The sequence below is a fragment of the Microsporum canis genome, genomic scaffold, assembly GCF_000151145.1.
Source record: "Microsporum canis CBS 113480 supercont1.6 genomic scaffold, whole genome shotgun sequence".
Taxonomy (NCBI): domain Eukaryota; kingdom Fungi; phylum Ascomycota; class Eurotiomycetes; order Onygenales; family Arthrodermataceae; genus Microsporum; species Microsporum canis.
In genome coordinates, this window is record NW_003299164.1 from 515665 (window position 1) to 536771 (window position 21107).

Sequence of the window (21107 nt, forward strand, 5' to 3'; positions counted from 1 at the left end):
TCATACCTTCGAGGATAACGTACTCGCGTATACTACCCCTTTGCGCTATACTTCTCATTAAATGCATTGACAGCTATAGAGTCCATGTTAGCTAACGAACTTTTTCAAGTTGACGGGGAAACGCGGTAAAAGGTAGACTTACCAATGGCAATTTGTTTATAAAACCAGTTTCTCCCACTCTCATCTTGCACGGGAATGAATGGGCCGTTGGTGCCGCCTTTAAGCGTTATGGTCATTCCGGTCCTTTCCTTTGAAATTTTTTGAATGTCGGTTAATTTGATGTCCCATTCTGTTGTAAGGCGCTTGGACCGGACGAGCATGATTCGATCATAGGTCAACAGCACAAGCATGTCTTTGCCGGGGAACTCAAGATGCGCAATATATTCTTCGTTGAAATATTTGCCATCATCTGTTGTTTTAAGCCAGAACTGGCCCAAGGCCTCGCGCTGAGAGTATTGCTTGACAATTCCAGCACGGCCGATAAACCGAGTCAAACGCACTCGATCAAGCCCTCCAGCATCGAATACCGTAGTCGTGTTCCGCACTCCTTCAGCAAGATCTATGCTTACCGTTAGTTTATCAATGGAAAGGGACAGGGGGTGAATTAGCACTTACTTGAAGCGAGGTCAAAAGCACCAAGAGCTGGTTTGGTTGCAAGGCCCAGGAACCCTTTCCCAACACCTTTGACAAATCCTTGGAATCCCTCCTTTTCGGCACCCTCAAGAGGATGACGTGCAAGGCCACCAATTCCACTAGCCATGCTAGAAGCGAAAGCACTGCCTCCTGCAGTTACTCCGTATAGTGCATGCTTTGGCCTATTCCGGGCCCTAGACATCCGTCGCTGATCTTGGAACTCTTTATCCAGCGTTGCCGCAGCAAGACCCTTGGAAACACTGCCAGTGAACTTTGTAAGACTGTCTGATATTCCAAATACTGATTTCTTGACAAATGAAGTAGCACCCTTAGCAATCCCTAGACCTAGCTCTTGTGGCCGGTCCGACATGACGAAGCCTTGGTAGGGCTCATAGAATATATCTGCAACCCCAGAGCTGACCGTGTTAAAGAGACCAACAGGGTTTCCTAGGAAATCTGCGGAGCCAATAACGACATGCACTTGGCGGAGGAATTCCTGAGTATAATGGTTCGTAATGTTCGAAACGAGCATTGGTATAGACACCCTCGCATTCTCAAGTAAGAGCGCATTAAGTCTGACAGGAGCGTCGTTGACGTTACCGATGGACATTGTCATGACGTTCACAAAGAACATCAATGGGTTAGACGACTCTGTAGTATCCTCTACATTGACTCGCTCCGTGCGCACGAAGGACAGATCGAGCTGCATGGGGTGCAAATGGAGGACCTCAAAATATACATCCTGCCCGTGAGCTTCAGTTTTGGGCTCAGGAATGCCAAGCTCAGCCTCACAGATCGGGTCCTCATGTTCCTCGGACCACGATGCACCAGGAACCTTCACAAAGTCAAGGAGGGCAAAAATGAAGTCTTCATCAAGTTCCAGAGTCATTTGCTGTACGAGAAGTGACGCATACTTCACATACAAGACACCATACGAATCATCTTTCACCCGGGTAACTGTGGCTGTGAAAATTGGGTGTGCCTCCATCTCCTTACCTGTCTTTGGGACAACACTTGGATATAGAAGAATTGGAAATATTCCACCATAGAGTTGATTGTCGATTTGGATCCATTTTATCGTGGTGTTTATGGTCTGGTAGATCTTCGACTCGCTGAACTTGAGATCTATCTCGCGGAAAGTGATATATACTAGCTCTTTTAAGTTTTGATTAACCAAAGAGATCCCAATACCGTTTAATCGGAGTTGAGCCTTAAAGGTGATATCCGAATTAACTTCTTTAACTTCAAACCCAGTGGATACACTTGTTTGAGAGGAAGCGGGCTTTTGCTGTCTGTATATACTCCTTGATGGCCGGAAATTAGACAAAACGAGCGTTTGTGTTGGCCCTTCCGCTTCGATGCGGATATCAATAATTTTTTGGGGCGAATCTTGGGTCGGTGGGAGTTTCATCGGTATTAAGTTGCCCATTTCAGCGAGCTTGATATATCTCTCCTTCCCTCGACAAAGAAGAACAAGAGATTTGTTTTTAGCAGCAGGATAATCCCATGCATAAGGCATAATACTACGTGGTGGCAGGCGGTAACGGATAGGGCGCCAGGTAGTGCTGCGGTCATCTTCATCCTCACTGATATTTGGGTTCTACAATCCGTTAGAATATATTCTCAGAAATTGGAGTCAGAGTTCAATAGCATACCGCTTGAAAGAATATGAATTCTGCGTCTGATTCATTCTTCATGGAGAATGGCCAATGCACTGCCTCCATGCTAATACGTAAAAATATGGTAGCACCTTCCATGAGTATTTCGACTTTGAGCAACCTCTGGCGCTGATTTGCCTTTGCCAACTTCACGTGGGTTATTCCGAGATCGGCAATGTTGAACAGCGACGACCATTGATTGTTGACACCAGGGAAACAGAAGCAGAGCTGATTTTCGGCTGATTGCCTAAGGAAGTGAAGCGGGACAAGGTCACCAGGTTTCAGTGTGATAACATTCGACGAGCCAGGCTCACGAGCAACCAATTCTTCATCTAGACGGTTCTCAAGTATGAACCTAGGGGAGACTGTGACGATTTTTGTGACCTTATACTTTCCAGTACCTTCTTCTACCGTCACACCTGCGTGGTACTCTGTTCGACCATTGCTAGCGGGTAAAGTAACCTCGAAGCTGCTCCCAATTGCTTCAAAGCTTTGAGGTTTACTCCATGAGGACCCATTGACCCTTAGAACGGATCTGTTTTTATGGTCATCCGTTTGGTATGAATACATATAAGGGATGGCGGAGCGAACTCCACTAGATGCATCCGTTTTGATAGCTCTGCCCGCCGCGGCTCTGCCTCCATGGAAAACACTTTTGCTCTGAATATTCAGGTCAAGCCCAGTTTTGTTTAAAACAAGGTAGGGACTGAACACAGAAACCTTAAAGGCACCTCCACTATCTGGAACAGTGAAGTAATGAAGACCTAATTTGAGCTCCTGGCCTTGATCGTCCTGAACAATGAGCGTAGTTTCTCTTCTGAAGTCCTCTTGAACATTCCCATTGACGATTGCAAATTCGCATTGCCGGAATGCGGTGTCCTGCATATCAATACTAAGAAGAAGCACATGAGAAAGCTCCACAACATGAACCGGGCTCACTCCGCCTTTTCGGAGGAAGTTTGTCCAATCTTTCTTCAAGTTTTTGTCATAAATTCGATACTTAAAGTCATATGGGAGCAGATTTTGTATCTCAATAGGAGCAGAGACGCGGATCCGCATATATGGGTATACGGACAGAAGAGGGTCATTTCTGTCGAAAGTGGCATTCATCTGGAAATAAAATGGTGGAGAATGCTGGCCGCTCTCACTCTGACATTTGAGCGTCCTTGTTGGTCGTTTTAGCAAATCTTTCCAGAATAGTCTCTCGTTTGACCAATCATATCCGAAGCCTTGATCGGGACGAACGACAAGGGAGTGCAGATAGGCGGCACCTACTGGTGCCGGGCGTGAATCGCCTGGTAGGATTTTTTCAATCTTGAGAAGGTGTCCCTCCGCAGGGCTAAACACCCCAACCTCAACTGGAATCTGAGTTCTGTTCTCCACTACAAGGGGAGAGCGGAATGTGATATATTTGACATAGTCTGCTCCCAGGGTGACTTCCACCAGGAGCTTATGCAGCACTTTGTCTTTCTTTGGCTTCAGGTTATATAGTGTTTCTCCTTCACGAATTAGGGGAATTCGGCTGATGCTATCAAAGCCGCTACCCTCGAGTTTAATTCCTACTGTGCCAGCGTTACCTTCTGGTGTGAGGTTTTCTCGCATAGTAGTTGGATCCTCAAATCTCCATGGATATTCCTCGCCATCCTCGAGGGTACAAGCGTGACCCTCCTCACCCTTGCCAGTATCTGCCCATACTCGCAATTCAAAACCGGTGTAATTTCGGATTCGATAAGGGGTATCTGTGCCCCTTGGCTTGGAAAGAACATCTTCGTCGGCAGATAAGAATTGCATTGTCTTAGATGCCAAAGCAATTGTTGCAGATGTTACTGTTAACTCCATATTTTTATGGGAGTAGGCATCAATTGAGAAAATGTCTGGGCTGAGTTCTTTCGACATGTGGAACCCAAGCTGCCATGGCTCAATCAAGGGTTCCCAGGTCGACTTGGAGAAGTTATAAACGTTGATGAAGGTATCGAAGGTGGTATCAGCACTCATATTCGCAGACCAGTCCCTGACATCTGCACGGAATGACTGCACATTCCAGTCAAGAAGCGGAAGGATGTGCACATCGCCAATAAGTATAACTCTAATACCATCCATCTGAATGCACATTTCTTCCTTCTTCAAAATAGCCGATTGCTGAATCCTATCCATAGCAGTCAATCGGGATTGAACAGGGGTGCTCGGAGATTGGAGATCTGCTTGAGTGGGCTTTGCTGTAACTGCTTTCGACTCTTTTGCCGTATTCTGCGATTGAATTGGTGAAGTCATTTCGGAGACTCTATTCATTATCTGTAGAGCGAGAAGGATATCCCGAGGAGACAATCGAAGAATCAATGGTTCAACATGTACATCAATCCTCGTAGTTGAATATACTTTGCTCTTACTCTGGGTATCCATTGACAACTCAAGGGAGAAATCGTCTAGAATGCGGAGTCTGCTTGTTTCAAACTTATCCATGCGGCAGAGAAACATTCCAACATTGCTAATTTGAAGAGTAGATGCATTCTGTTGCGAGTAAACAATCTGTTTAGCTCCCAAGACGATAGCTTCGGTATTGGGTATCGTTGGGTTCGCAACCAGGATGACCTGAGAATCAACCATGTTAAATCTAAAAGACATTGCGAGTGAAGTTTTATTATCCGCTGTCATGGCGCTTGAAGGGACGGTGGCGGCTTTAGAAGGTGGGCCCTCACGCGACACTAATGCACCGGTGGACTCTTCATCTGAGCTCTCGGAAGTATCTACGGTCGGCTCGGCAGGGAAAGCTGCTGTTGCGAACGATTTAAGAGAAAATAGATAATCAACGGCAAATATAATCCGTGGACTATCAATTGTCACTATGGCGACTAGTTGTCGCTCAGTACCACCAGACATCGACACACTAGCCATGAACTGCTGCTGGACGTCGGTATTCACTAGAGACATGATTTTGCGGAACCGATTTGTCTCCTTTGACCTGCTATCCCGGACATTAAAGGAGTGAATAAGCAATTCAGATTCAAGTGAGCCATCGTTCAGCATCCGAAGCTTCACGTTAGTATCACTCAAGAAGAATTTAGATAGACTAGCGTCATCTAAGGACTGAACTGGTGCATCCTCATTTACGAGGAGTAGTTCTAACCCCACGGTTTCCACTCGGAATCCCAATTCTAGTTGAATTGATTTGCTTGGTTCTGCAGTATTCTGTGAAGAGCGGTCCGTGAGTGCCTTAGATTCATCAGCTTTGTCAGAATCTGATTCTGCACTTATGCCGGCAGATAGCTCAGGTAGAGCCTGCTGTGCTTGTCCTTCTTGGAGGTCCTGGTCTGGAGTAAATGCTGCGGGGATAGTTTTTGATAACTCAAGGAGGAATTTGAACTGCATTTGTGAAATCCGGAGGTTGGTAGGGGACATCAAGCCATCAATGCGCATAACCGGAATAGAAGTATTGATAGGATCTCTGGTATATCTGATATTGAAATCCATATCTACCTTCTCAATCATCTCTAGTTCTTCACAGGCATCCTCTGAGAAATAAAAAGTGGATGTGAGACGTATATGTCGAACGCCGGCAGAAATAGCGTTAACCATGTACTCCTCACCGTCGTAGTCGGCCTTGGAAAACTGGTTGCTAGCATATATCTCTCCCAAGTGAGCTGTGATGAAATCTCGTGGTCCATCTTTATCTGTTATCCGGGGAAAGACCAGAATTGGCGTCATGACCACGATATCGAAATGCATAAGGGACGAACTTTCTTGGATTTGAGAAGCTTGATTAGCTGCGGCCTGGCGAGCTGCATTGAAAATACTCTGCATTTTCCCAAACTTAACCAGAAAGTTAATAACCCTACGGTACGGCTCGTCGATGAAGTTTATTTTGATCGAACCAGATCTCAGGACTACCTCTGAATCATAGCCTGGATAGTCTTTAAGCTTAGGATTGAAAGTTTGGTAGCGGAAATCTGCAAAATCTTCCCCTTCTATACTCATCAGGCGACGGACTGTAGAGGAATTGCCATTATCGTTGATATCATCGAACAAGGTCAGACTACCCATTCTCGACTGGATTTGCATTGTTTCATCAGCCAAGAATATCCCAACGTCAGCAGTATTAAGACTGAGCGTAGCTAAACGGACACCATCATCGTTCAAAATAAGGGATATCCTCTCTAGTTTTGAACTGATTCGAATCTTCCCAGTATTGGCCGGTTTTGGTGCCTCTTTTGAATCAGCAGATGCCGTTTGCTCAGCAGAGCTTTGGACTTGATTCTGAGAATTCTGGTTGGTAAAGGTAATTAAAACGAAGTCCAGAAGTGTAAGCAATGTCTTCCGAGTGACAATCAAGTTAATGGTGGAGACCAAAAGCTCGAGGTTCATTTCGACACCATCATACACCGATATAAATTCAGGAGAGTTATGGTTAACTTTGATAAATTTGAGAGTGAAAAGATCTTTGTCTTCGTTGGCATCGAAGCCTCTGGATGTGACAATTTTCTTAAACTCGGGTGCTGAGGAATGCTCTTCAATGTAATCCTCGATGCTCAGAGACTTCAAAACAATATCGGCGGCCATATCGTACTCTCTGAGATTATAATCTAGATGGAAGTGTTCGGCGACCAATTCAACCAACAGCCTATCATTGCTTTCATCACTAGGGTCAGATCGATATAGTGAGCCTCTCAAGGTATCAACGGTAAATTTAAATTCGAACAAACGCCGGTGTATGTTTTTAGAACTTTGTGAGTCTGTTGATATCTTCTCCTCTGGGCCTTCGATATCATTCTCTGATTGCAGGACAGGCACATCTTTTTGTCTAAATTGAATAGACTGTGACCTAGCTCTAGCTTCAAGCGCTGTAGCCTCAGCTTGAGCCTCTTTCTTCGCTGAATCCGCAGGCCCATCGGTGTTGAATTGGGGAATAGCTATATCTATCAGCCTCATCAGGTTTTTATACTTCGTATCTGACATCGACGCGTGGAACTCTGGTAGATGCCCTGATATACGGGTCCTGGTGAGCGTTGATTTAGGAGCGATGCACAGCTCGAGTACAAAGTCCATGTTAATCCGGTCCATGATGTGAAGATTTTTCGATACCGTCTTAGCATCCAATTGGGCTTTAGTTGCTTCGATTCCATTCCCAATAAGCACTTGTGTCGAATCAAGCTTTAGCAAGAACTTATCGTACATCAGTGATTCAAGCTGGCTGAGATCATCATTACTAAGTTCTGAACCTTGCTTATTCTGAACCATCTTAAGAGTCTCCTTATCTGCCAGCTTACTGCTCACGCTGACCCTACCAGCATCAAAGATAAGGCACATGCTATCGTCTGTAGTAATGCTTTCAGGAACAATGATAAGCGGAGCCTGGATGTCAAGCTGGGCATTGATAGTCTTGTGCTCCTCCAAAGCAAACTCCAATCCTGCCCTGGTCTGTTGGCGAATTTCCGCAACGGTTGCGCCCGCAGTTTCCAGAAGTGCGCCGATAGATTCCATGTGTCGCTCTGGAGGACGGAAGAACTTGACAATTTCAACCAATACCTTGGGAGTATATATAACCTCAAGACTTTTCAGCTTCATACGGAGGGCAGAATCTGCACTTCCATCCAACGGGTTTGATTCAAACTGAAGGTAGAAGAGGCTATCGTCGTTCTCGCAGTCTATATCCTCCACATCCGGTGATTCAGGTATGTCCATTTCCGTGATCTCTTCGACATCTTCGCTAGGCATGGAATAGCAATCCTTAACGCGGACAATTTGAGGGAAAACGGTATCATTTGTAGTATGATCGAACAGTCGTAGTCCACCAAGGTCCGCCTGGATCAAGAAAGAATCCGGTCTCTGTAGTGCTTTTGCCTGGAAGCTCTCGAATACCAGCTTTAATATTTCGTTTGCCCTACCATGAGGATCCCGCTTTAAGGTAAAGCTTCCGGCTCGAAGACTCGAGTCAATCTGGAATTTGACGGAGTCCCTCGGCATATCCACCGCATCAGCTATAGCTTTCTTCTCATCCCAGTCTATTGCTTGGTATAGTTCCTGACGCTGCTCTTCTGTCATGGAAGTGTGCTGGTCTTCCTCCTTCTTTTCTGTTCCCCATATCCATTCAGACCAGGTCTGCTGCCGCACGACCTTCTTTGGGCACTCGATCCTTTCTTTCCTCAGTTGATTCCTAGCAAGAGATCTCCAGAATCGCAGGTCCTCGTATGACAGTTTCTCCTCAAGGGCTTTCATTTCCTCTGTCTCCGCGGGTGACATTGGATCCTCTCTTTTTCTCATTTTGAACAATTCGATATACCGGATACGGTTATCCCGTCTTTCCTTGATGTAACCCCAAGTCCACTTACGATTCCGTTCATGGATTTTGCTAAGAATGGCTTGACCAGCAAACCTGAACCAGGCGCGGGGATCTTCCTTTGGCCGGCATTCCGGCATCAAGCTTCGGTACTCGCGATGTTGAATGAAGTAATGGAAGAGGTCAACCAACATCAATGCATCACGATATTGATGATCATCAAGGACAAAGCCAAGTTCATCGAATATAAGTTTAGCTTTGGCCCTTGGATGGTCGACGTTTAGGGAGGTATCAAGTTCCAGGCCTGCTTTGCCGCTGACTGGCTTTAGGATGTATTGGTTATTCTCGCCCGTGGCAACAGCATCTCGGAACTTCTCCAGCAGGTCGGCATGACTGAATATTGGGACATCGTCATTATCTCCATCCCCGGAGTTGGGCGCAAAGAGTTCTGCATCTGTGTTCCAGTAGATCGCCAATGAATTTAGGACTGCCAGTTTGAAATTCTTGGTAGATGTAGACTGTATGAATGTAGGTTTCCAGTCTGAATCCGTGCTGACCGCGCTGAGTTCCTTGATCGTGACACCTACGGCGAAGGGATGTCCAGGAGCAGCAATGCCGTCTTCGTACCGGAAATGGACGTTCTTGATAGTCACCTGAAGGTTATTGACGATTGCAGTTATCAAGCTTTGAGTAAAGCTTTGGTTTTTCTGTTGTTCCTCCTGGCTCATGCCTGCGGTATTCTGCTCCTTGATGAGTTCGGCGCTTTCAAGCTTCTCCATCTTAACAGCATGTTCCCTCCTCTTCTCTTCCTCCGGATCATACGTGGAATCCTCCTTGGGCGCAGCAAGGAGGAATACATCTTGAATATGCACTTTCACCGGCTTCCCACGAAGATTGGACCATGGAATAGACAGTGTTAGCTCCCCAAGGTGGCCTTCAATGACATTGAGTGGCAGATGTAGTTGGTCCAGAGCTTCACGGCGGAGTTCAAGGTCTCGTAGTTTGACATCGCCCGACCATATGCCGACATTAAGTTGTCCTGCATCGAAGTTCTTCACATACATCCCCAGGAACCTGTTCAGCAGATTCGCAACGATTCCTTCTAACATGGCGGCGTCGCGGCTATGGCCGATTCAGGTAGCTAACCAAAGCGGTTCCGACCCGGTGCAAGGTTCCGTACAGCAATGCGCTTTTGGAGACCATGGGCGACTCAACGATATTAAACAATGTTTATTCCTATTTTCAGTAATCTGGGAGTTAGTAGGCACGTTACTGCGACGTGAAATAGTTCAGCTGTTGATATGAATTCTAACCGTCATTAATAACAACTTGAAGCACCCCTCGTCGGCCACAAAAACCAGGTCGCCTCTTTTAATGTGGAGCGGGCGCCTGCACAGTCAATTGCAAGCCAAAGGAGTGAACAGTCTCACTTATTTAAGTAGACTCCGTTGCTTTGTGTTCTGTATAGCGACGGGTGTTACTGTGTGTGTAGAGCAGTGAAATGTTTTGAGTTGTTGGTTGGAGCAAAAGTTGGGCTGAGTGAGTGACGTAGATGTTCTTTTTACTCGGTTGCTCCACCACCTTTTTCCAAGGAGAAAAGATCCTCGTCCAAGGGCAAGGTTATCTGCATTATGATTCGCACGATTCGCACGATTTACACTTGGGTGAGACGATATTTCTACCTTTGGGCGATGCGTCTTGAAAACTAACAGAGAGTTGAAGCTATTCTGACGTTTTCTACAGCAGTTTTACTATATGGGGTCAACCAACTACATGAAAATACCGAGCAAGTTCCAGGATCTATCGATTCTGCATCATGTCATTCACTGATTGGAGTGCGGAGTAACGTTTCTAGCTCTGGTGACAGCTTCTGAACCAACAGAGTGGCCTCGAGTAGAGACTTGGCTACCAGCATCATCGGGCCAGATAGACCAACTTCTAGGCCTGTTTCAAAGACATATTCCCAGTAGATAACGGGGGCCGGGCAGCTGCTGTGAACATACGCCGCCCCGACTAACAATTCGGTTGTACGGAGTACGATGTCACTAGACGCCCAACTGTTAATGGGTGCAGGGGGTTGCGAGTGTCCGAGATATGGCCGGACTTCAGGAACAGGCAAATATGGCGCCACTGATGGGCACTGCGGCCGACTGAGGCTCTAGATGGGTAGCTGTGGCATATAAAGGGAGAATATGGGATACTCTGGGCTCTCTGTAGATTTTCTTCTCGCGTGGTACACAGCATGTTGCCGACTCCGGGGTCACAGCAGCTTACACGGCCGCCAATAGATAATTCAATATATGCCCTAAGTGGTCTATTTTCGGGCGTACCACTCCGTCCTTGGTGCGATTTCCCTAAGGGGCTGTTTCGATATGGCGCTATTAGCGATTATCTGGTAGTATCTGCTGTCGCAGTCCAACTGCAACTGTCTCCAATGGAATATACATAGTATACCCAGTTCAAGATGGAAGTACCTGAGGATGTTGCTGGTGTCTGTCGACATGTAGCTGTATACCACCACCCGCAGGCTCTCTGCTGCACCTATCTTGAACCTCCACGGCCGCCAAACCCTCTTCTCCTCCGTGAATGATACCCAGAAGACTATGGAATGGATCAAAGGTCGCCGTCTTCGTCTTCTTCATCTTCGCGCCGACTTCACCCATCCCGGCTTCCGGAGAAACGATGTCCCGCTTACTAAGCCATCAACAACTTCTCACCATCGAAACTTGGACATCAAGCAAGAAGGATAAATTGTGTGTGATCAAAAGGAGCGAACTTCCAGGTCAATTGGCACTTCCAGCATCGTACGGGTACGACCAGTACGCACGGCACTTTCATCTCCACTCCTCCATCGCGGTCTCTCAGCTACTCTCTGGCGTCGGCCGGTTTTCGCTCTCTCTCTTCCGTTACAGCCCGACCTCCAACTTCACATCTTCTGCCCGCCATGTTGTGCCGAACAGCAGCCGCACGCTCTGTGCTCCGAGCCGTCTCGGGCTCCAATGCCTCAATTTCTCGCAATGCCTGGTCTAACACTGTTTTCAAGGCCCAGCTGAGCACCGCCTCCAGGCAATGGGTTGGCCCACGATCGGCCTCCATGGCTGTTTCGGCATTCCGCAAGCCAGCGACCACCGCCCTTGTCCGTTATGCTACCACTGTAAGTGATGCTGCACTGGTCTCTGACCGCTTTGACTATGGTTTTTACGGGTTATAGACGATGCTAACTGATTTTTTCTCAGGAGGCTGTCCAAAAGGCACAGAAGTCCCTCGTTGAAGAACCTGACGTTGATATGATGGCTGGCGTTAAGAACGATGTGGTGAGTTATATATAAAAATAGCTACCTTTAAAAGGGTTATTTCTGACCTTTTCCCCCATAGAGAGTCATCAAGGATACCTTCAGCCTGGAGGGTGTCCCCAAGGAGGCTTTGTACTACGGTTTGGCTGGTGTCGTCCCATACGTTGTGACTTCCCTCCAGACGGCTTTCCTCTCGTGGGAAATGAACAACGCCGTTACTCTTGGTTCCGGTAAATACGTTTCTGCCGAGACCGCTGAGGCCATGATGAACCTCATTGAGCCCATCCAGGTCGGATATGGTGCTGTGGTAGGTTCAATTTGCTCTTCTGTATAGTTTACTTTTTATTCCTAACGAGATATAGATCCTCTCCTTTCTCGGAGCTGTCCACTGGGGTATGGAGTGGGCTGGATACGGTGGAAAGCATGGCTTCCGCCGATACGCCACTGGTGTCGTTGCTCCTGCTGTCGCCTGGCCGACTCTCCTCCTTCCGGTTGAGTATGCTTTGATCACTCAGTTCTTCGCCTTCACCTTCTTGTACTACAACGATACCCGTGCTGCCGTCAAGGGATGGGTTCCAGCCTGGTACGGCATGTACCGTTTTGTGTTGACCTTCGTTGTCGGTGCCTCCATCGTTATTAGCTTGGTTGGCCGTGAGCAGCTTGCTAACCACTTCGCCTCTAACTACGGAATTGCCGACAAGATCAAGGCTCTCCAGGTTGCCAGAGAGAAGGAGCTGGCCAAGGCTGAGACTGCTGCTACCGAGACTGAGTCTTCCGAGTAAGCTTTTGCAGCTCTCTCTCCATATATCTTTCTCCCTACCACTGTCTGCCATATCCCCCGTTATTTTCCTATCTATCCCCCTTTGTTGGAAAGAAGCCCGTTCGTATGTGACTTGTAAATTAACCCACACAGAAAAAAATAATCTCGAAACCTGAACACGGTCGATTTCCCTTTGTTATTTAGACTAGACCAGTAACGTTGCCATTCCATCTGATATTCCCAAGCTTTTTTCCCCTTCATAGTAGGCATATCCAGGGATATATGTATGTATATATATCCACCTATATTAGCCACTAGAATCCGTCAGCCGGCTCTCTCCCCGATATGCAAGTGTATCTGCAAAGCATCTCCTCCATCCTGCATAGTGTCTTGCTTTAGAAAATCGATAGTGTGCCGCCATCGACAAATCAGAGAGCTACCAGAGCCGAAAGCCCCCGGCCATCCACGACAAACTCCACGGATCCTTTGTAGACGCGTCTAGAGCGTCACCTGTGATTCGCAGGGTAGCGCCGTTCAAGGGTCTTCATCGTCTTCTGCTGCCTCGGATCTCGCATCCGATCCAACCTGGCTTGCATGTTCTGGTTGAGGCCAGAGATGTAACACCGCACCAAGCTTGATTTCACGACGTCTCGTACCTCACTGTACCTTTCCCTCCCTTCTTCATATCATCTTCATATTTCCATCCCCCTCTTCTGTATATAATCATGTCATTATCGTCTTCTTCATCTCCATGGCCTGGTGGAAAGCCGGGCCTGGGCTGTGTTTTTCGCCCCGCAAAGCGTTTATCCACCAGGAACCGCCAAAACTCCCCGCGCGGCTGCGTGATCGGGCAGATTCTGATCTCTCGCACAACATCCGGGTCGTCGAAAATATTTCTCCAGGTTCAATCTACGGTGCAATTGCTCTTCTACTCGTCCTCACTCTGCCTTTTGCTACGGTACCTTGTTAACACACAGATGCTCTCTGCCTGTGGTCTCCGTTGCAGCGCTGGCCGTGAGCTCTTGGTCCCGTTGCGTTCCCTTCCGTACATAGATCAGAGACAGCTTAGTTGACAGTCATGGAATCTGACCAGTCGACCAAAAGCTCGCTTGCTGCACTTCGAGAGAGTGCTATAGAAGTCGTCAAGGGACTGGCAGACACCTTCGAGGGAGGGCTAGACACCTTTGCCGTCCGCAATCCCATCCTGCCCAGTCGTGAGGAACGTCCGTCCAGATTCATTGGAGCCATTGACCAAGGCACAACAAGTACTCGATTCATCCTCTTCGATCTCGAAGGTAACATAGCAGCCTCTCATCAGACTGAGCTGGGTCGGGTACATGATCAACCTGGGTGTGGAGTCTCATTTTCCCATATTTGCCCAAGTTCTTTGCTGACTTGTCGAACTATAGATGGCATGAACAGGATCCAGCGGAGATCGTCTCCTCTGCGCAAAAGTGTATAGAGCAGGCAACCAAAACGTTCATCAACAATGGCCATTCCATCAGTGAGATTGAGGTCCTGGGGGTCACCAATCAGCGAGAGACAACTATCGTATGGGATTGGGAGACTGGAAAGCCACTATACAACGCTATAGCTTGGCCTGACACTCGTACCAAGTCCATAGTCAGAGAGTTCAAGGAAAAGGGGGCCGACGGCTTGCGGGAGATATGCGGTCTGCCCATATCAACATACTCTTCTTCTGCGAAACTTGTCTGGCTACTCCGCAATGTACCGGAAGTGAAGGTTGCCTATGATGCTGGTAACCTGGCCTTTGGTACAGTAGACACATGGTTGTTGTATAATCTCAATGGTGGAAAGGAAAATGATGTATTTGTGACCGATGTCTCAAATGCTTCACGGACCATGTTCACTAACCTACGTACCCTCAAATATGATGACGAGTTACTTAACTTCTTCGGCCTAGAACAGTCCAAGCTCAGACTGCCAAAAATAGTTCCATCTGCGGACCCCACAGCGTTCGGACAGCTGGCCACGGGAATCCTCAAGGGAGTTCGAATCATGAGCTGTCTAGGTGACCAGTCTGCTGCGTTGGTAGGCCATGGAGCATTTGTTCCCGGTATGGCCAAAAATACATATGGGACCGGCTGTTTCTTGCTCTACAACGTGGGCGAGAAGCCCGTCATCTCCAGTCACGGTCTTCTCGCAACGGTGGGATATCAACTGGGTCCCCACTCAAAGCCAGTATATGCCTTGGAAGGCAGTATAGCCGTTGCCGGAAGCGGCGTTAATTTCTTAGTGAATAATCTAGGCTTCTTCCGAGATGCCAGGAGAGTCGATGATGAGGCTTCATGTGTACAGGATAGCGGTGGCTGTGTTTTCGTCACTGCATTCAGCGGTCTCTTCGCTCCCTATTGGATCGATACCGCAAAAGGAACGATATGTATGTGCAGTTCTCTTGCGCCTAAAATAACTGGTTTGTTAACAGCCCATTAGTTGGCATCACGCAGCATACTAAGAAGGGCCATATCGCCCGAGCAACTTTAGAAGCAGTATGTTTCCAAACTAAGGCAGTCTTGGACGCTATGGAGCGTGATAGTGGACATAAACTTGCCGAGCTGAGGGTGGACGGTGGCCTAAGTACTTCCAATGTCTGCATGCAAGTACGTGTATCATTTTGACTTGAACTGTTTAGTGACGTAAGAAGCTAACGCACAAGAACAGTCACAAGCTGATATCATTCGCATACCTGTAAAACGCCCAGAAATGCATGAAGTAACAGCATTAGGAGCAGCAATTGCCGCTGGGATTGCCATCAAGATCTGGGATGATCCGCTAAACCTGGAAGGGCTCAAAAAATCGGATAAGACGGTCTTTGAACCCAAGCTTCCCGAAGCAGAAAGCAATCGTATGTACAGAAAGTGGTCAAAGGCCGTTGAGATGTCCCGAGGCTGGATGGACAGCAGCGATTGACGTGATTTTCTTGGACATTTTCTTTTTTAGTCATGATACCCACGACATCTTAATCTATTATGACATTTCGCCGTGCCATTGGCCTCATCCTCACCTCCCTGATTGACAACTTTTTTCTCCTTTCTTTTTCTTTTACCCCATGCTATTTAATGTCCGAATGGTTTTCCCCTTCATCAATGCGTAGATTGGTTTATAACGATATTGTTCCCCTGTTGGCTGTAATTCCTCCGCAAAACGTGCCCAATTTTCGTTATTCCCTTTCCCTCTGTGGGTTGGGAAACGGTTTGTTGCTAACATACACAGTGCAGAGTATGCTGTGGCAACGCATCGTTCAACCACGACTGTGAAAGACCTCTGCCTCCACGAACTTTCTTTCCACTATTACCAGTGTCTGCCAGGTCATATCGATTGGTTCAACCATCGTCTGTTGTGGATGCGAGCTGTCTGATTTAGAAACATCGAGTTGCCAATATTTTTGGCTAATTATATCGAGGACGGATTATCCCCCCTTATTTACCGCTAGCTTGGCACTGACTGTTCCCAGTTGCCGAATGCAACTCGCAGCCCGCGGCCTGGGGAAGGATCATTCCGACCCTGATGCAGATATGCATAAATACGTCAAGAATGGTCTCGGAGTATCCGATTCGTTTTATCGCGCATCTGCATTTCTTTGGGCCTGGATTTGCGCAGCGAACACGGCTCTTCCCGCTCAATGCGGCCTGGATTATCAATGTCAAGACTCAAAATAGCTTGGTCGTGGCATCTCTTTGTGGAATTGTTAATAATACGACACCTGGCCTTGCGAAAATCAGAGGACAGGCATTGTGCGCCGAGCCTTGCGACATTGCCCCGAGAGATACTTCATTGGGTGCAGGGGCATATGTGGGAGTAATAAACCTTGTTCTGGTTTGCAGCTCTTACTAAATAATAGTAGGAAGTAACTCCTCGCAAGCTGAGGTTCTGCACGGTTGACGTTACCTGGGACAAACTAGCATCAATTCTCTAAAGCCCGGGAAGGTAGTTATATTACGCCCCTTCAGGTTTTTAAAGAATTATATGCCAAAACCAGAATGTCGATCTCCCTCATCTGGTGGATCTTTGCACCGCGGGAGCTGGGCAGTTGTGCATAAGCGACGGGGAAAGAAAATTTCTATCTTCAACATACTCGACCGGAAATGGACATACTGTGCCTCAAACATTCTTGGGATATTACTCAATCAAACCACTCACCTCCCATGTCAGGTTTTCCCTTCTTGTTTCACAACATCTGGGGACAGACCAGTCCGGCACCTACTCTTTAAGGAACACAAGTACTCCTGTCCAATATCTTGATTTACACCATTCCTAGAACGCACTTTATACGAACGTCTCAATTGCTTTTTACCAAGAGTGCATTTAGTTCCTTGTACCCCTTCGCATGGACAAGGAAAAAAACAAAAAACAAAAACTGGAATGACAAAAAAACGTACTTGTTGAAAAAAAGATACAAAAAACAATTCACCCCTACCAGCTCGCGTACGAGGGGGTGGCTACTTTGCTAGTTACCGGCGCACAGCGTTACCTGCCAGAATCTACATTAGTCCCGCTCAGTCTATGCATATGTTATCATACTTGCCGCCGACTCACATCCTGCTGCGAGACAGGATTAGACTATTTATATCTCCATTTTGCCTCTTGAGTTCGTTCACTTTCTATATTCTCACGCAGGAGTTCATTTATTGAATGTCATACATATATAATACGAGCATGTGCGATTACGTTGAAGTCAATTACGAGTGTAGCCATGTCCGGCTTCTAGTTAGGGCATGGTGTGTCGTGTATCAGAAAACACAGAAACGATGCCCTCCAAATATTGTTGCAAGGTACGTTTACGCGCGTGCTTTCCTCACACTGAATATCAGATACCTCAGGCTATCCAGACACATAGAAAGTGGGAGCTAACATCTAGTCTTCTGGACATAGGGAAAGTCGACCTGGTGATAAATGCGGTATATACAAATCCAGTTTCGAAACGTGGTTTTCAGTTTGATATGGGATAACATTGTGTTTCCCTTACGGGTGCACAATCTACCTAGATCAATGTCCATCCTTTCTACATACTCAATTGATACCTAATTTGCCATATTCAAAATCAGGAGACTGCAGGAAACATGAACAATCCGCCTCTACTTCCCAATCATCTTAGAAGTTACGACCATAAGCGTCACCATAACCAGGCCTCCTTTTCACCAGGGCCTGTTTCTATTAAGTTTTGACAAGTCCTAGGGATCGGCCGGTGCATCGATACCATATTCTTCCTTACAATCGTCTTTAAACAAACATATCACTATGGAATAACAACAACAATCAAAAGAAGAATAAATTTGCTACAGTCTCGTGCGGTGGAGGGCGGTTTCAACTCGGGCATTCAGTTACTTTCTCGGCGTTGGATGTTTGCATATTTAATCTTCGATGGCGGATTGGCGAAAAGCACACACCTACACATATTGACTTTTTTTACCCTCCCTTGCATGGTCTGGGCTGTGGTCACAGCCTACACAATTTCTCTTTGGAAGATCGTCGATCGCGAGCCAGTTTGATTTGTATTTGTCAAGAGAGTCTAGGGAAAAGCTCTTATTCTATGAGATATTGATTTGGATTCATATTTTTCCTTTTTGGTACTTGCATATTGCATGCCTCGTGAGGTCCATCACGTTATAGCCTTTTTGGCCATACTCATTGCTCATTTGCCAACAGCAAGCCCTGGAGGGCTTGAGAATGACTCCATTCGCTTTGTTGCAATGGTCTTGCCTACATGCGCCCTTGAAGGATCTCTACGTTTTGTCTTTCTTCAAGGCCCCACCCCTTCCGCGCCCTGGGGCGCCGCTCAAACCTCTTACTATGTAGAGCCGTTCAGCATGTCCGAGCTAGTGGTAGCATACATGATGCTCGTTATCTCATCATCTCTTGCATGTTTTGCGGCGTTGGTTCCTGCCACCAATACCAGATCTTATCGTCGGACGACCGGTGGGGCCTATCAGATACATCATATTGTGAGGGCGCCTTTAAACAGGAAAGGACAGAAGAAGGTTGGTCTGGTGTGTCCAAGCTGTCCGGGGGGGAAGCGAGGAGAGGTCACAGGCGCGCTGATATAGTTCTCGGTTGGACGAGACGCGGTATTCAAGTGAGATTTTGGATATATATAATATACGCATATTTATCATATTTTGGTTGCCTCACAGTTATGTATGCATGCATACATAGCTGCCACGCAGCGAGTAGGCATTGCTTCTGCAGGTTTTATCGAAAAAGAACTGTTTTCCTCCCTTGGCATGAGAGACCCTCCCTCGACTTTCTTACCACCCTGAGATTCCCTCTCCAGCGTTGCGAGGATGATGTGACAGCTTACTTTCAGGGTCACTAGTACCGGTTTGCCAGAGTTCGGCTTCTCTGTGGGGTGTGTGGGCTTGATGTATTGCTTGTCCCGCTTTGAAACTTGTCAGATTTTCGGTTCGTTTGGGGTAATCAATATGGGTGCGCCGCGAATATATGTCGTTGATGTTATTATCTCGAATGCATCCGGCACGCACAGGCCTTAAAAAAAAAAAAAAGAAGCGCCTGATATTGACAACCGTGCGTCGACCGGCCCAGTCAAGATGCGCCTCAAACAACATGTTTTTTGGTATTTTCTTCTTCTCCATGACGCAGTTACTTTTATTATCTGCATAATGCGGAGACGGTCCGCCCCTCCCCTCCCCCTCATCCTCCAAGAGGCTTGCTTCTTCTCCCTTCCGCCCACCATAAACCCACTCGCCAAAATTTCCTCCTACCGGGGCCTTTTCTTTTGTTTCTTGTCTGAGGGTCCGACGTTGACCCTCCGCCCGCCCCCTTTTTACCAACGTAATGGCGTGGTCTGGAACTCAACCCCACCGGCATGGATACACCCAGTCAGGGAGTACATCTACCTCCCTAAGATGGAACTCGCCTATGCACTGCAGCTTTAGTTCGTCCGTCTTTACAGCAATCAGTGGCCCTTTACCTAAATGGGACGTTGAACACGTACCCAGTTAAGCCTCCTGCATTAGAACATACGGTTCTTCCTACAAAGATTCATGCCTGCCAGGTGCCGTCTACGTATAGGAAGAACTACTGCGGGTTCCGTTACCGGGCAGACTGGCCGTACAGAGTACATGGTTGTATAACGCGGGCTAGATTAATTATGTTGGTATATACAAGGGCGAAAGAAAAAGCAACGGGAGAAAGAGCAGAAGTTTAAAAAAAAAAAAGGCATGCATGGATGCAAGGAAGATCCGGCATTTTTTCAAGCCACATCGGGTTTGGGGCTAGGGGGTCAATGTAGTTCTGTCAATCATGTTTGTGGTTTTGACTGTGAGACCATGGAAGGTAATTCCGTGCCATTTGACCATAATTCCAATATACAGGTTGACCTAAGGGGTAATTGGTCCCAGGTATGTCATTAGTGTATTGATCTCCTTGCATACTGTGTATATACACAGCAAGCGTGCATCCACCTTGCAGCCTTTTTACCTAGTGGCCGCGATATACGGTGAACGGGCTTCTTGGAAATGCTCACGTCGACTCAAGTCTCTGGGCCTTTAAAAGTGAGCACTCCGTACATAATTGGTATAACCATGCCCTTGTAGATCTGAAGCCGAGCGTTGGGCCGACTCAAAAAAAGAAAAGAGAAAGGATAAAAGAATAGTTTAATAGTCTAAGGGGTTTGAAATAAATCAACCATATCTGTTTCACACTTTTATGATGTAAGTAGGTGTATGAATGTCCAGGTTCTACCAAGGGGGAGTGAAGCGGTTGGGCTCCAGGCCGGCATCATCGCATCAGGAGGCCTTGGGCTCCTTGCTACGATGGATGACGCACAGATAGATCGATCTACAAGGTAGAAAGATAGCTGATGACATACGTCCGTCAGTTACACCGCAGGGAAGCGATGATGAAGTCCTGCGTCGCCCTGCGCTTCGCAGATGAGCCTTATCTATGTTCAGGGGACACCTTGTAAGCTGAAATCTTGAGTCAACGAAAGAGTTAAAGAGATGAAAAGATAAAAATAAGGGAGAGAGAAGGAAGGTTGAGTCGACCGGGTCGGACGGGCCGTTCCTTTTGCCTTTTTGATAGAGTCTTGAGGTTTCTTTTTGACGCTTTATTTCCCTTGTATATACGAGTTAGAAGTAAGGATCGTGTTACCCCTTTTTTTACATATATTTATATGCTATATCCTTACTACGACTACGGCAAATATAGCCTATACTAGTTATCCGTAGATGCTTTTGACATTTTATTCTATTCCAGTTATACACGAGTAGAGTAAGTGTACGCGGAGTACAGAGAAAGATTTCAAAACCTTCCCACATTTGGGGGCAGCCAACAAGGGGGGGAGAAAACAAAAAGGTAGTGTAAAGTGGATGAACATACATAGTAGGGGAAATCATCCGAATGTGGCGTTTCGAGTCCATGTACAATGCTAGATGCAAAAGGGGGAGGGGGAGAGGTTTCGGAAAAAGTAACGTTTGGAGCTTCCCAGATGCAAGGAAGGTTTGGAAAGGAGA

At 47.0% G+C, this 21107-nt stretch overlaps 6 protein-coding genes across 6 annotated transcripts; 3 read left to right on the plus strand and 3 right to left on the minus strand.

Annotated features, from left to right (window-relative positions):
• Positions 1–32: 32 nt before the first annotated feature.
• Positions 33–9765, minus strand: MCYG_06332 (vacuolar protein sorting-associated protein vps13; the record flags this gene model as incomplete). The annotated part of the gene is made up of 5 exons (XM_002844322.1): positions 33–73; positions 143–559; positions 616–2233; positions 2289–9684; positions 9743–9765. The coding sequence occupies 5 exons, from the start codon at positions 9763–9765 to the stop codon at positions 33–35; spliced, it is 9495 nt and encodes a 3164-aa protein (XP_002844368.1).
• Positions 9766–10381: 616 nt separating this feature from the next.
• Positions 10382–11225, minus strand: MCYG_06333 (uncharacterized protein; the record flags this gene model as incomplete). The annotated part of the gene is made up of 3 exons (XM_002844323.1): positions 10382–10607; positions 10837–10916; positions 11037–11225. The coding sequence occupies 3 exons, from the start codon at positions 11223–11225 to the stop codon at positions 10382–10384; spliced, it is 495 nt and encodes a 164-aa protein (XP_002844369.1).
• A 281-nt stretch (positions 11226–11506) lies between these two features.
• Positions 11507–12637, plus strand: MCYG_06334 (conserved hypothetical protein; the record flags this gene model as incomplete). The annotated part of the gene is made up of 4 exons (XM_002844324.1): positions 11507–11716; positions 11799–11876; positions 11938–12162; positions 12218–12637. 4 exons carry the CDS (start codon positions 11507–11509, stop codon positions 12635–12637), a joined length of 933 nt encoding a protein of 310 aa, XP_002844370.1.
• A 1056-nt stretch (positions 12638–13693) lies between these two features.
• Positions 13694–15546, plus strand: MCYG_06335 (glycerol kinase; the record flags this gene model as incomplete). The annotated part of the gene is made up of 4 exons (XM_002844325.1): positions 13694–13972; positions 14038–15016; positions 15070–15236; positions 15298–15546. The coding sequence occupies 4 exons, from the start codon at positions 13694–13696 to the stop codon at positions 15544–15546; spliced, it is 1674 nt and encodes a 557-aa protein (XP_002844371.1).
• Positions 15547–16170: 624 nt separating this feature from the next.
• Positions 16171–16552, plus strand: MCYG_06336 (uncharacterized protein; the record flags this gene model as incomplete). Its single annotated transcript, XM_002844326.1, has 2 exons — positions 16171–16434; positions 16481–16552. 2 exons carry the CDS (start codon positions 16171–16173, stop codon positions 16550–16552), a joined length of 336 nt encoding a protein of 111 aa, XP_002844372.1.
• A 1925-nt stretch (positions 16553–18477) lies between these two features.
• MCYG_06337 (uncharacterized protein) lies at positions 18478–19327 on the minus strand (the record flags this gene model as incomplete). Its single annotated transcript, XM_002844327.1, has 3 exons — positions 18478–18559; positions 18786–19012; positions 19238–19327. 3 exons carry the CDS (start codon positions 19325–19327, stop codon positions 18478–18480), a joined length of 399 nt encoding a protein of 132 aa, XP_002844373.1.
• Between the last annotated feature and the right edge of the window lie 1780 nt (positions 19328–21107).